Consider the following 14,087-nt stretch of genomic DNA (forward strand, 5'->3'; position numbering starts at 1 on the left):
TCTGACACAGGAGTAGATTACTTTCAAAATATTTGTGTGGCAATTGGGGAACCTGTCTAAACACATTGCAGGAATCCTGACTGATCTTATGCAATCACTATACCACCAAATACCTCACGTGTGTGAAGCTGGGGCTATGTCATCTTTCAGACCAAGGACAATAGAAGGTCACTAAGTCATGTCCAGACTGTCAAAGGAGACTGTTTTCTCCATTTTCTTTGCAATGGTTAGGCCATTTGGAGAGTGGAAAATTCCAAACCAGGAGAACAAAGACACAATTTGTGAAAGCAGTAAACTGCAAAAAGAAAGTTTGAGCAGGAAAGGAACAGAAGGATATGGTTTCATAGCACTTGGGGCTCTGAGATAAATTTTCTTCTTCTATTGGTCTTGCCATTATTGCATGGGTGATTGGAAAGAGGGCAAGAGGGAAACTCAATTCAAAGAGGATATCTGGTTGTCCCGAGAGGAGCCAGTGTTAAGACAAAACAACATCCTGAAGTCTATTCACTTGAGAGTTGGACTCGATGATACTTGTGGGTCCCTTCCAACTTAGAGTATTTTGTGAAAGTGAGGAAAGGTGAGAAAATAAATGCAGAGAAGTATGCACAAACCATTTGTTTTGTATAGATCCTACATGGGTGTAGTTGTTGCAGTGGCTGAAATAAAGCATGCCAGTTGATGGAGTTCCTACAAACAGACCACCTCCATCTCTTTGTTTCAACTCTTCTCCCTTTTGGATGAAGTAACTATGTATCCAGAGGTCTTGCAAGTCAACATCTTAAAAAGTCCTTGGCTAAAACTGAGGGGATGGTGTTAAGGTGGAATTTGAGCTTTCATTTCAACTGGAAGTAACAAACAGAGCTGGAGCAATGAGATGTGTGCCAGAGCAACCAGGGTGGAGGCAGTACTGCTGTCTGTTCACATCAAGGGAGGGCTAAAAGCACAAGCCAGTGCTCTACCATGATAAGCATACAGCTGAGGAGCATGCTAGAGTTTTCCATCATAAGTCTTCAAGAGGACAGGTAGGTCTTTCAGTTCACAGTAGCATTTTCCAGTCTAGGGGCACACCTGCATCTCCTTGTCAAAGAGATGAGTAATATTACATCCCTTTCACAAGGGTAGTTTCCATTCACTTTTTGAGACTAGGTTTGCTTTAAAAAAAAGGTAATGATTTAAAAATAAGTTCCTGTTAGATGTGGACACTGTGTTAAGTATGACTTGTGCCATTTTTATCCTTATGTTTTTATATCAGAACTTCCAGCAGCAAACTGCAAGGGTTCAAAAGTGCCTGACAAAATCAAAGAACATTTTCTTATTCTTAAATTCAAGTTAATTGGAGTATGTAAGGTATTTTGATTTCAAAATGAAACTGTGTGTGTCTAATTCTCTGCATTCTACTTTTAGTAACAGTGTTACTTGATTCCTAAGTTTGATTTGTATTAATTCCTGTCTTTCACAATGTTCCTGTAACCTTGCTTAAGGAACCACAGAGGAAGGAGGGTTGAGGTACTGCATTTTAGTTGAAAGTTTGTATACTGGTTCGGGATTGCTGATGGATGATGAGAGTAACTGTTTTAATATTGGGATGCTCATGGGGAATTTCCTGACAGGATGAAATAAAACTTTACCTGGACATGCTTGCTAATAAATCTAGCACTTAGTGTGGGCTGAAGATATGTAGGAATGACTGTTCCCAGAGCATAACCAGAAGTGTTCATACCTCTTGAATGTGAAACAATTCACAAACACATTTTTAGACAAATCCATAGAATTAGAAAAAAGTATTAATCTGTTATAATACCATGAGAATTAAATAAATAAGTAGTGGGATGTTTTGCTTTAAATTCATCCATTTATTAATATCTTTTGACTTTAAAAAATCACAGAGTTTCCCAGGTTCCTGCTTTCCTGAGTAACTTCTGTTAGTTGGAAAGTTTGGGATCTCCTCTCCCAACAAACTTCCAAGAGCTAAGATTTCCAAGGAAATACAAAATCAAAAGCCTGAACATAACGATGGGAATTAGAAACACTGCCAAAAAATCCTACCTTTTCCCCTCACCTCTGATTCCGTTCTCTACTTAAATTAACAGCACCCATATCAAATGTATTGCAAGAGATATTATTTACCCTGCCACGTGTATTTGGGATAACCGGCAATTCACTGATACCCCTCTGTGCTTTTAAAACCAAAGCGTAACCCTGAGAAGTTGGAGCTGTCAGTGAGATCCGGGCACATGCAGGTCCTACCCGTCTGCTCCACATGCGGCCACAGCTGGTGGAGGTACACGGGGAGAGACCTCAGAGGGCATCTCACCCCTTGTCTAGGGGCAAAATATACAGGAACAGCAGTAATCAGCATGTGCTGGCCTGTCACCTGCTTTGGTTTGCAGCGTGGTGCAGTAGCTCCAAAGTGAGCTGTTGGTGGTGTAAGTTGCAGTGCCAGGGAATGAACTGTGCTGTTTGAGGAAATGGACTTGGTACCCATGGTGCTCTGCCAGCTGTGGGTGTAGCAGCTTCCTGCAGAGGGGTGGAGAGGTGGCAGTGTGCTAGACTGGTGCATCTGCATCCCCCGTGAGTCAGAGCTCAGTCATACAGTTCCCAACCTGGTCAAACAAGACGCTCCTGGCTGGCACATGAAATCGTGGTGCCAGCTTCCCCTCCCATCCTAGGTTTCAACAGGCCTTTTAGTACAAAGGAGATTTGGTTGTGCCTACCTGCCAGCAAACTTGATTGCTTTTGATTGCACTGTAAAAAGAAGAGTTCCTCCTGCTTATCACGTTTGTACTTTGGTTATAGTGTCAGGCATGGACAGATTAATAGGTTGTAGCTTTAGCAGAGCTGTCAGGGTATTTAACCCGTTGAAGAAAAATTACCTAAGCTGATGATAAACAGGCTTTAAATGCAGAGCAATTACTTAGTGCTAACAAAGCACCATGACTACACACTTTGTCCAAATGCAAAAAGCAAAGTCTTATCAGTGGTTCTGTTTGCAAGAGGACACTAAACGATAACCTTTGTTTGTGCAAATACTTACCTGATAAGATCATCCAAAAGGGAACAGATGAAATTTCTGGTTCTGTCTTGACTGAAAGTTATATTTCAGATTACAAAGTATCAAACAAAAAAAGAGTAATAATCACAAACTAAGAATGCTCAATTCTCTCTTTTATTTGGACCAAAAGTCTCTGATGGTGGGTTTCTTTCCTGCTTGCATTGATTGCGTTTATATCTAGGACATAACAATAAAACAATTTAGGACCTTTAACCAGTAGGACTTTGGATTTCATTGTTCCCGGGAACTGGCAAAGCTAGAGGGCTGTTTAACATTGAACTTGGTTTGTTTGCTTCACCTAAACCCTGACTAGGAGCCAGGGCTTACAGGACTTCAATCCTGTGACTCATCAATGGTGAAACTGGTCCAGGAGCTTCCAAACTGTGAAGGTGCTTTTAGCGCGATGTGCTCTTGATACCATTTGCCTCTCCAGGGTCACAGGTCACACCCTGAAGCAGCAGAGGTTTGAGTTTTTATTGTGATAAGTCTTAACATCTTGCGGTTGACCTCTGTTTAGCTCACTCCAGTTTTTTTCTGTGTTAAGGTTTGACTGAAAGGACACTGTTTATTGAATGCTTTTAACTGACCAACATTAAAAAAAAATCTAGTTAGTTGTAGCACATCGATCAAGAGATTTACAAAACGGACGTCTATTATTTTGCTTTCAAATAACTAATCGGAGATTTCCCATTTGGTGTTTATAAAGGACCTTTATATCAAGGGAAAAATAAAAGGCAGGCACATGTTTTGGTCTTTTTGGATCAAGGTCTTGTATTAACCCAAGCATGCTCAAAGCTCCTGATGCAAACCTCATGCAGAAAGTAAATAAGTATTTTCTAGTGAAGTGTAGTTATCTTCGCCTGTTGTTAGTCTATGTGAGATTTTTGAAATTAATGTGATTTTAGGTTGATCTGGATGCCTTGAAATACTTTGTCTGGACACTAATGCAATGGCATGGCGTTTGTGTGAGCCTCATCTCACCTGCTGTTCTCTGCTGACTTTGGTTTCCTCTGGCCAATTTCAGTTGCAGATGACAGAGGGTTGGAGAGGGCATAGACTCTACTTTCCTACTAGTTACATGAGAGGAGGTGTGCGGGTTGAGAAGCAAGAGGCTCTGAATTAGTCCTGTGTGCCTACTACTGAAAAAGACTTTATATAAGCCATGACCTCATTAGGCTCAGAGAACCTGTGCAGGCAAGCAAGATGTCGGAAATGAGCCATCAGTCATTTTCTTGCTCACTGGACTACTTGGACTGTGTGGATGTCCTGCCCCAACTGATTTGCTTGCATTTTATGATGAATTTTTTTTGAAAATGTGTTTAAGTTGGATATTTTGGTGTCTGTTATATTCTTGTTACCCACCCACTAGAGGCTCACAAAAACTGGCAATGAACAGATGAGGTTTTGGGAGGTGGCTTCGCCAGTTACATTCAGGTAGCTCTTGAGTTTTGGTTTTTCCTTCCAAATGGGACTAATAGAAATTTTCTGGATGAGATCTTAATTGCAGACATGCTGCACAGCAAGATGTGTTTTTGATGCAGTTGCTCAGCTCACTACAGGTGTGGTGAAGACAATTTATATGACTGGGGGCTGAGCGTCCTCCTTTTAGGCAGTTTCAGAATTTCACAGTCGTGGGGCTGTATGCTTTCCACCTCTGGTGTTGTGGACAAGTGTTGAAGGTGTGGTTTGCACCTCTGCATATATTGGAAATCATACAGGAACTGATCTGGTTGCTTCATAAGGGGTTTTGTAAATGCTGTTGTATTTGTGAGCTTTAGCTGCTCAGCTGTTTCTCTGTGGCCAATTTTAATTTTTCGAGCCAATAGAAGAACTGCAAATCCAAAACTGGACCAGTCTTACTTACTGAGGGGTTTTTTATGCCTCAGTTTCCATAGCAATGGAAATAATCACTCCTCTCACTTGAGTGCCAAGTATGTGTGTGTATATATATGTCTTGCATAAGACTGGGAGGGCAGTATCTATTTCTTTTCCTGGAAATAGATTTGGAAAGGAGGAGGTGTGTTGGATGCCTGCTCTGCAGAGCTATTGCTGCAAACTAACATGTCTTAGGGAAGGGGACAGGTACAGGGATAGGATGTTTGTCATTAGGGCCTGTACTGGCTGAGACTCACAAAGGAATTCATGAGTTTGCTTTTCATCTGCACACTTTTTATTAGGAGCTAGAACTTGCAGGAAATAAAATGCTGTCCTTGAAGGCAGGGGAATGTGATGTTAGTCATCGATACTAAGACGTTGACAGTTTCTGCTTTATGGGCTATTCAGGCAATTTCCTGAAAAAGGAAATCTTTCATTAGCTAATTGTTTTCCTTAGCAGTGCTGTAAGAGCATCAGCAAATAATGCAGTTCCTGGCAAAGCTGCACCACTGCTTAGTGCCTGTCTGTGTAATCAGGGGAAATTTTAATGAAAGAAATTCTATCTGAGCTGAAAAAATACTAATGCTTCATAATGCTGTTCAGAGTTGACTCATTAGCAATCAGTTTTAATAAATCTGCTATATGCAAATGAGGAATCCCAGTGTCATATGTTGTCTGATATCTGGATTTTGACTGTTTTCAAGTGGTCTTTGACATTGTGCCAAATGTATTATGAAGGCGTGATGCAGCAGAGCCACTGAAACACATTCACCTCTAAAAGGAGCAATGGATATCACCAAGAGAGCTGAAAGGGGAAAATGGCAGTATCCTAGGGAGACTGCAGCTGAGAAGTGGGTGGGCAGAGTGAATATGCTTGGTGGGTGAAAAGGCAGAAGGGCACAGTCCAACTCCAGAAGAGTGCCTAAGATGGGCAGTGCTCTGTTGTCAGTGCCTTGCTTGCAGAACTTTTCTCCTTCCACCCCAATAAAAGCTTAAATTTTTTTTTCAAAAGTACAAAAGGACTTATGAGACTTTGTACCACTCAACAGCAGTGAGAAGTCCTAGGCCCTTCAAGACAGCTTTGAAAGCATCAATTTAAGGTGGTCGCTTAAGATGACTAGTGGAATACAAGGAACTAAGGTGTTTTCATTATTTCTTAGATTTTCAGTGTTCTGTGGAAACATTGCAGTTGGTAGTCTTAGCCCTGTTGATCAGTGTTTCAGCTGATTATGTTGTTGCAACTTCTAAAATATTTTCAGTGAGTTTGCTATGTGCTTTCCCATTAGTCTCACATCGTGATCATGTAAGTTCGTATTGGCCTTTCAGTATCTTTGGGGTTTTTTTGAACATATCCAGTGGTCTCTCTGTTCGCTGCCATTCAATTCTACCATTACAAACCAGTCTTTTCCAGAGCTTCATTCGTGCCTTTAATAATATCAAGAATTTTATTTCTGTATTGCCTTAAAACTACCTGATTGTTATGTAGGAACAGAGTTCACAATTTCTGCTCTAAGAGAGCACACATGTAGTGTGAAATAGTTTCACCTCTTGAGATACTTGGTTGCTTTATTTGCAGAAGTGATGTGACTCTCCACTCCCCAAAATACCTTAGTGTGGTGTATTTGTTCTGTGTGAATGGAAAAATAAAAGCTGGTCAGGTGGTTGTTTCTCTGTGTGTGCATACAAAGATAGATGTTTTAATTAGATGTACTTTTTCTCTTCCTGACATCTTTATGGCAGGTACATAGGTTTTCATAAACTTTTTTAGCTGATATCCACTTGCCTTTACAGTGTCCTTTTTTTTCTCTGTGATGTTACTTTAACCCAGTTTTTCATTTTACTGCCAGTCACTCTCATTAGGACATCTCTTCCCTGTTCAGGTTTCTGTAATTTAGCTTTACTGAATAGATCTGTCAGTGCATAAGCAGTGGTCTTGCCTGAAACCTTTGCTTATTTTAAGGTAAATAGTGCTTTCTCAAATAAGTCATTACAAAGACTACACCAATACATATATTTCTGTATAGAAAAGGTAATTGATATCAATCAACTTCATGTTGCAAGAACAGTCTCTGCATGACCTTTTTCCCAATATAGTTATTTCAGTTACAAAGCCATAAATCATGTCTGAAGCTAACTGTTACATCTTTGTAGCAGACCAGGAATCTTGTACTAAAATGCATAAGAAATAGTTTTAATTAATACTTTCAATACTTTAAATGAGTTATTTGTTTTTATTACTGGATTAATTGTTTAAAGAAACACCATCTGTGCTGAGGAAGAGCTTTCAGCGGCTCTAAACGTCACTGTACATGACCTGACAATTGGAGAATGACACTGGTACAGCATTTATTCTTATTGTGGAACTGTTGTGCCCATGTGGAATGCTGTAATAGTAGCTGATGCTTAAAGGGTGACATAATTCCAGTTTCTGACAAGCTCTCTGTCCAGCACCATTGTTCTGCAGCTATTTGGTGGGGAGAGGAAACTTCTAAGTTTCCCAGTCAAAAAGATGTGACACACATCCATTTTTCTCTTTTCCAGGATCTTTCCCAGAGAGTATCTTCTCCAGCAAATCCATCTTTACTCTCTTGCAGACCTTCAGCAGGTAAGTGTCCTCAATTAATTTTACCTGTTACACATCAAGCCTGTTCTCACCTTCAGTGCTAATTGTACATTGCTCTTCTAGCTAATCGTGGCATAAGTAGCTGTACTTCCAAGTCATCCCTGTTGTTTATAGTGTAGTATAAAAATGGGTTAACAGGGACATTGGTTAGGGATGAAAGAGAGAAAGCCTAGAGCATCAGTGTTCAAATGGGGCTGGGAAGAGACTGAAAGAAAACTGTAGTCTGCAAAGAGAGCTTTGCTCTGAGAAATTTTCATCTGATCAATGAATTCTCATCTAAGTCTCAGCCTGCAGGTAGTATTTTGTCACTTCATTAGTGACAAAGTATTTATCACAAGTAGTATTTATCTCTTTGCTTGAAAGAGTACTTATTCAGGAATTTATGAATTTGTACAGTCCCAAGTGCAACATGATTATTTACAAAGTGTGCTTGGTGTTGCCACAAGAGGGGGGGGAAAAAACAACTTCCCCCCAAGAACCTCAAAAACCTCAGCAAGCCTGCTACACAGAGTTAAGCTATGCAGTGTTACCATGACAGATGTGACCATGGGAGAGGTAATGTGACAGCAAAATGTGTCTTTGCATTGATATTGATTGAACTAAGCAAGGACCTTTCAGTACATCTGAATGGCAGAATTTTATTATGTAACAGATTAAACAAGAAGGATTTGGAATAAAGAGCTGAAAACAGAGGATAGGGAATCTCAGGTGAATGTGCTGCAGTGCTCAAATGATAATGGAGGAAGCCATGAGGTGAGATGTGCTGGCTGACATGGGGACATCTGTGTTCACACTCTAAAGCTATTGCCAGTGACATGTAAAACACAGTATTTTAAGCTTCTTTCACCTATGTTTCCCTTCTCTAGTGGTACCTTTTCTGCAGAATAAGGGTAGCATAGTTCTGGACGTTCAGCTGACACATTAATTCGAAGTAGTTCACATGCCCCTCGGAGATGGAGACTACAGAACAACAGGAAACATGGCTTTTGTTGGCTGGTGAAGTCACAGAGTAGAAATGATGCCATATAAAAAATAAAAAGGCCAGTCGCCTTTTATTTGAGGTCTAAAACTGTTTCCACAGCTTTTCAGCATGTTCTGCTATCTCATCCTTAATAATCAAGCCATGAAAAAGCAACCTACTTAACTCCAGAGCTGCAGTCTCCCTGGTGGGCCTGTCTATTAGCCCCCAGTGCTTTGTAAGCTGCTTAATCAGTTCCTAACATTGGTAGTAGATATTTCAGAAGCAATCAGCAGCTTATCAAGCACCCTGGGGGAGGGAGGGAGTGTTGAAGTCACAACTCATGCATTGATTTAGCAGTTCCCTTTGACATGTTTCTTTGTGTTTGTGTTTGCAAGACACCTTCTCTTCCCCTGAGGGCCCCAGTCCCAAACTTATCATATTTAGAGGCAATATAATTTGATTACCATTTCTGCTGGGGTGGGTTAAATTACATTTACCTTTTAATCTAGCTATATCGTGTTGTCAACATGGAGAGGGTTTTCCACATTTCAGAGGCCCCAGGTTTGAAATCAGATTGCCTGTTTTTGTCAAAGTGGAACCAGAGTGGAAAAGAGAGGAGGGCCCCATTGAGGAAATGAATCCAACAGCCAGATAAATACTAGTACTCTAAACAGCCCCCTTCCTCCTCCCTGCTTTTCCCCTTACTGCTTCTTTCTCCTGATTGCTCATCACTTTCCACTGACCTGCAGTTTGGGTATTTTTAATCCTAAAAGTTTCACTTCTTTTGTTTTGATCAAAACTCAGCAGAGTTTTGATTCCTCTGCTGCCTATTTCCTCATATCCATGGACTGCTTTTGCACTGTATCCTGCTGTCATGTAGATTGTGTGTGTTTGGGGAATTAGCTAAAAGGTTTATTAAAGATTAATGGAAAGATAAGTCATAGTGAGTGAATTAGAAAAGCAGAGAGGGGTAATCTGCAGATATAAGCAACCCTTACCCTGGTTAGTCCTAGCTGAATTCTGATTTGTTTCCTAGCCAAGGTCCCTTTAAAGGTTCTAGAAAACATGGGTTGTTTCCTACCAAGCAGCCGAGTTTCAAAAATGTGGTGTATCTGTTCTTAGGGGCAAAAAGATTGAAATGCCTGTTTGCCAGTAGATGAAGCATCTTATAATACTATTCTGAAATGAAATCCAATTTAAATCTCTTTCCAAGCTTAACAGAGCCTAGATATTGTGAATGCAGCAGAGTATATACTTGGGCTAATGGCTGGTCTGGGAATGGTTGTCACTTGGATCCTTTTGGGCTCTGGTAGGGAAGACTTCAACTGTGAGGCTGAAAGAAGAGTAAATTAAGAATTGCAACAAAATGGCCTTAATTTTGGAAACCTACCAAATCCTGGTGAGGTAGTGGTTGCTAGTACTTGGGTCATTAACAAATGTTGTAATGCAGATGTGAGTAGGCCTGACCTTTAACCAGAGGCAGAAAGTGATGGTCTTTATTTGTATGTGCACACAGATGCCTATATGTACCCCAGAAGGTTTCACTGCAGACCAGGGCCCTAGAGACTACAACAAAGTTTGCAAGTCTGTCTATGGGCATTCCTGTGGGGTACATGTTCTTAGAATCCTGGTGCTGTTGGAGGTGTTAGCAGAGGAGATAACTAATTAGTTGCATTCAGATTTAACAGGCAGAAACACTGGGACAACTTGCCTCTTCTGCCTTGCTGGCTACACTTGCTTTTCTTTCCAACACTCTCTGGTGTCATCTGCCCAGTGAGTCATCTGCTGTGAATCCCCCAGAACACCACTGCTCTTTTAAGCTGTTTGTTAGGAAGGAAGTATTCACTACTGAATTTGCTGGTTTTAGCAGACAGTACAATGGAAAAATGGATTACTCTTATGTGCAGTATAGACCCTCATGGTGCTGTCACAGTCCAGGGTAGTTTCATCCTAAACCTGCTGGAGGTGTGAACTCTCTTCTCTGCTGACATTCCTAGTGGACATGTCACTGGTTTTGTGCACATGTAGACACAGTTCACGCAAGTTGAAGTTAAAAGCTATCCATTCAGATTCAACAGATGTGACTATGGGGCTGCTTTTGTGGAGACTGACAATTTGTTTGGACATAAGTTGACTCAGACAAGACTCTTCCATTTCTTAGGAAAAGTAATTCTTGCTACTTACACCAGGTAACATTAATGGGAGCTTTTGAATTGAAAGACTTGAAGTGGCTGTTGTGACAATTTCAAAATTCAGATGTTTCATCCACACAGAGTTAATTATTGTCTTGCCTGATTTTTATGTTAAATAGCAGGATATATGAGTGTACAAAAATTATTGCAGTGATGACCAGAAAGTTCCAGCTGAACATGAGGAAGACCTTCTTTACTGTGCAGTGACCATGCACTGGAACAGATTGCCCAGAGAGGTTGTGGAGTCTCCCTCATTGGAGATATTCCAGAACTGTCTGGACTTAATCCTGTGCAATGTGCTCGTGGACGATCCTGCGTGAGCAGGGAGTTTGGACCAGATGACCCACTGTGGTCCCTTCCAGCCTCACCCATTCTGTGATTCTGTGATGGTCTTCAATGTAGAAACACTCTTAATCATGGCAATTATTTCATCCTGGTTATACTGACTCCAAAAGATACAGTAAAATAAAAAGGATCCACGTAAGGGCAAGAAGGAGTGGATGTTAAGGATGGAAATTGTGAGCAAGACAGGAGATTTAAAAAGGCAATGATTTGAACACTTGTTTACATACGAACACGCAGGGAAAAATAATGAAGTGACAAAATACAGGAATTTAAAAGGCTGAGTTGAATTACATTGAATCACTGTGTAAATACTGTTATTCAAAATATAAGTGGCTTTCATTTGGTTTATCTCCATTTACTTTGGAAGCAAAGTGAGGTAAATTGTATTAAGATCATTGTCATTCTGAATGTGAATCCTGTACCGGGATTTAATGTAGTATAATTTATCCATTTTAACGTTGTAGATAAACCAATCTATTAAAATTTAGCTAAAACTTTTATTTACTTCAGATCAGCTTTCCTGACTATCTTCCTGCAGATCAGCCTACAAATAATGTGAAGAACAGTGCAGAGAAAGGATGAACAGGAGAGCCCTGTTCTCACAATAATGTGGCACAGGTCATTTGTTGAATATGAGATACACATAAAAAACCTTAATGGAAATGCTTCTTTGCAGAACACAGTGAGCTTGAGGAACTTAATGCCACAGTAATGTCACTGAGGCCAGAAGTTTATAATCTTTGAGAGGATTAAGTATCCATAATAAGAATGTCCACAGTTACATTACATAAAATAAAGAGATTATAAGATTTCAGAATAGACATATTATACTGAGGGGATTAGGAAGATCTCTCCCCTGTTGACAGACGGATCAATGATTTCATCTTCCTCTGATGTATGTAGCACTGATTACAGCATCTGATAGCATTTTGGGCTAGTGGACTGGCGGTCTAGCAGAAGCATTCCTCATAGGAGAATCTCAATGTTTCTGTTCAAGTTCTTGCACATGTAAGGCTCCCTAACAAAGATGTGGAGAATAAAAATGAACTTCAATGAAACAAAATTCTGCCTAATTTGAGCCTAGTATATTGTAGATCAGAATGCCTTACAAGAACAAAGAAGTTGTTAGTTCTCCTTCACTTTTCCAGTCTTTTAACCCATGCTGTACTTTCATTGCACCTCCTCGACTGAGATGAAGGAGGAGATTGGAGATGCTGTTTCTAGTATTTCTGTATATGCAAAACTTTAGGTTGATTTAGACGAGTTGTTTATCTGTTCCAATAATAGCAAAGAATGCAAGGAGATGTGAGCTTTTTTTGCTTTTCACTTGGTGGGTTTTTTTCAGAAGTAAAACTTCTTTTCTGGTAACTCAGTCCTTATACAATTACTGAGAAATGCTCAGTTTAGATTTATACTATACATCCTCATGAATTCCGAGCCCATCAGTGGTGGTTGCCTTGGCCAGCAGTTCCTTTTTATTCATTCATGGAAAAGATGGGATGTAGCATCCAACCCACATGCTTGTGCTGGTGAAAGCCAGTAGAGTGCATGTGGCTGTACTGATTGGAAAAAAATGGGGTTTGGCTAACATACTTTGGGCTTGCTCTAGCTTTAGAAGTGTTACTGGGATAGGTACATGACAAACACGCCCCTGCTCTTAGTGGATGTAGCTGTGCCTGTAAAAGCATTATTGTAAATTCAGTTATATCAATGGGAAAGTCTGATGCTGTCATTTGTTTCATTTGATTATCCGATATAAGCTGTACCAGCTTAAACTTGTATTTACCGTAGAGGTTTACCCATGCAGCTGTACCAGCAGATCCTTTTAATTTTAGGCAAGCCCTTTTTTTGCTTGAGGGGCAGGAGGTGACAAATGAGAAGAAGAATTAGGTTCTTGGCAGGCCTGACTGTGCTGAGATGACTGAAGATTTGTCTGTCGCAGTTCTCTGTGGGAATTCACTGTGCTCAACAAGGGCAGCAAAATGCCAGACACATCTGAGCCATAGCTCCCACAGTTCAGAGTTCAGCACTGTTGTAAGAACATTGATTTACATCCCCAGCCTGCCAAGCAAGCGTTGACACAGCGTGTGTGACAGAGATGCAAGTCCTGCGGTGTGTTACTACCAGCATAATAATACCAGATAATTCTGTACAGGAACTATATAAAGATGCATCTTGGACCATGACATAATGCTGAAAGCCATTCTTATGTCCCAGCTTTATCACCTGTGCCTGATTATCAGTAGTAACTATATTAGCAGAAGAATATGAAAATAGTTCCAGGATAGGAAAACCCCCAATATATATCTTCATAAGTATTAAAAAGATCTGATAGCAAAGCAGCAGTTAAGCAGCTTGTCTACTTTCCTGTGGCTATGGCTCCTTTACCACAGAATGGGTGAGGTTGGAAGAGGCCACAGAAGGTCACGTGGTCCACCCTCCCTGTCAAACAGGGTCATCCCAGAGCACATTACACTTCAATTATTTCTGTCACTTCCTGGAGTTTGCTAACACTGAGCTACCTTTCAACAGAACAGGAAACTTCAGGTTCGCTGATATTCCATGTGTGTGTAATTCCCCAAAGTGCTGATGGCTCTGGTTACAATTAGTGGCAATGGCAATGATCTTACTGGTGTTTCCTTTTTACCTCAGCTCTGCTGGGGAAGGGAGTTGCTGTCATTCAGAATGGCTCATGGTCAGGCAGAGAGCATGCAGAGCCAGCCAGGGGTGAAGAGCTGGTCATGGGTATTTTGGCAAGTGACAGCCAGGAAGACAAGTTCATCTGAGTTAGGTGTGTGTTTAAGTATTGCAGGCAAAGTCTAGAGATCTAGCAAGATTGTTAGTAGGTATTTTTAATAGCAGGACTGTTTGTTGCGCTTCTTGAAACCAAAATTTTCAAATTAAATACATGTGGTGCTTTTCCATGTGCATATGTAATCTGGGCCACTTGAGGTAAGTGTGATTTTTTAGAATGAAGCTCTGTTTAAAACAACCCAGTAGTGGTGCCAGTGGTTTGTAGGAGCTTTTGAGTTGAGATCT

At 40.6% G+C, this 14,087-nt stretch overlaps 1 protein-coding gene across 9 annotated transcripts in view; it reads left to right on the top strand.

Moving 5' to 3' along the window:
* PLEKHM3 (pleckstrin homology domain containing M3) overlaps positions 1 to 14,087 on the top strand; it is a 150,090-nt gene that overhangs the window by 45,375 nt on the left and 90,628 nt on the right. For all 9 annotated transcript variants that reach the window (XM_017834449.1, XM_017834483.1, XM_017834473.1 and 6 more), the window contains exon 6: positions 7,469 to 7,532. In XM_017834449.1, coding sequence (XP_017689938.1) covers positions 7,469 to 7,532 — 64 coding nt within the window. The remainder of the gene's footprint in view (positions 1 to 7,468; positions 7,533 to 14,087) is intronic.

Source organism: Lepidothrix coronata, unplaced genomic scaffold (assembly GCF_001604755.1).
Source record: "Lepidothrix coronata isolate B3197 unplaced genomic scaffold, Lepidothrix_coronata-1.0 Scaffold7, whole genome shotgun sequence".
In the NCBI taxonomy this organism is placed as follows: Eukaryota; Metazoa; Chordata; class Aves; order Passeriformes; family Pipridae; genus Lepidothrix; species Lepidothrix coronata.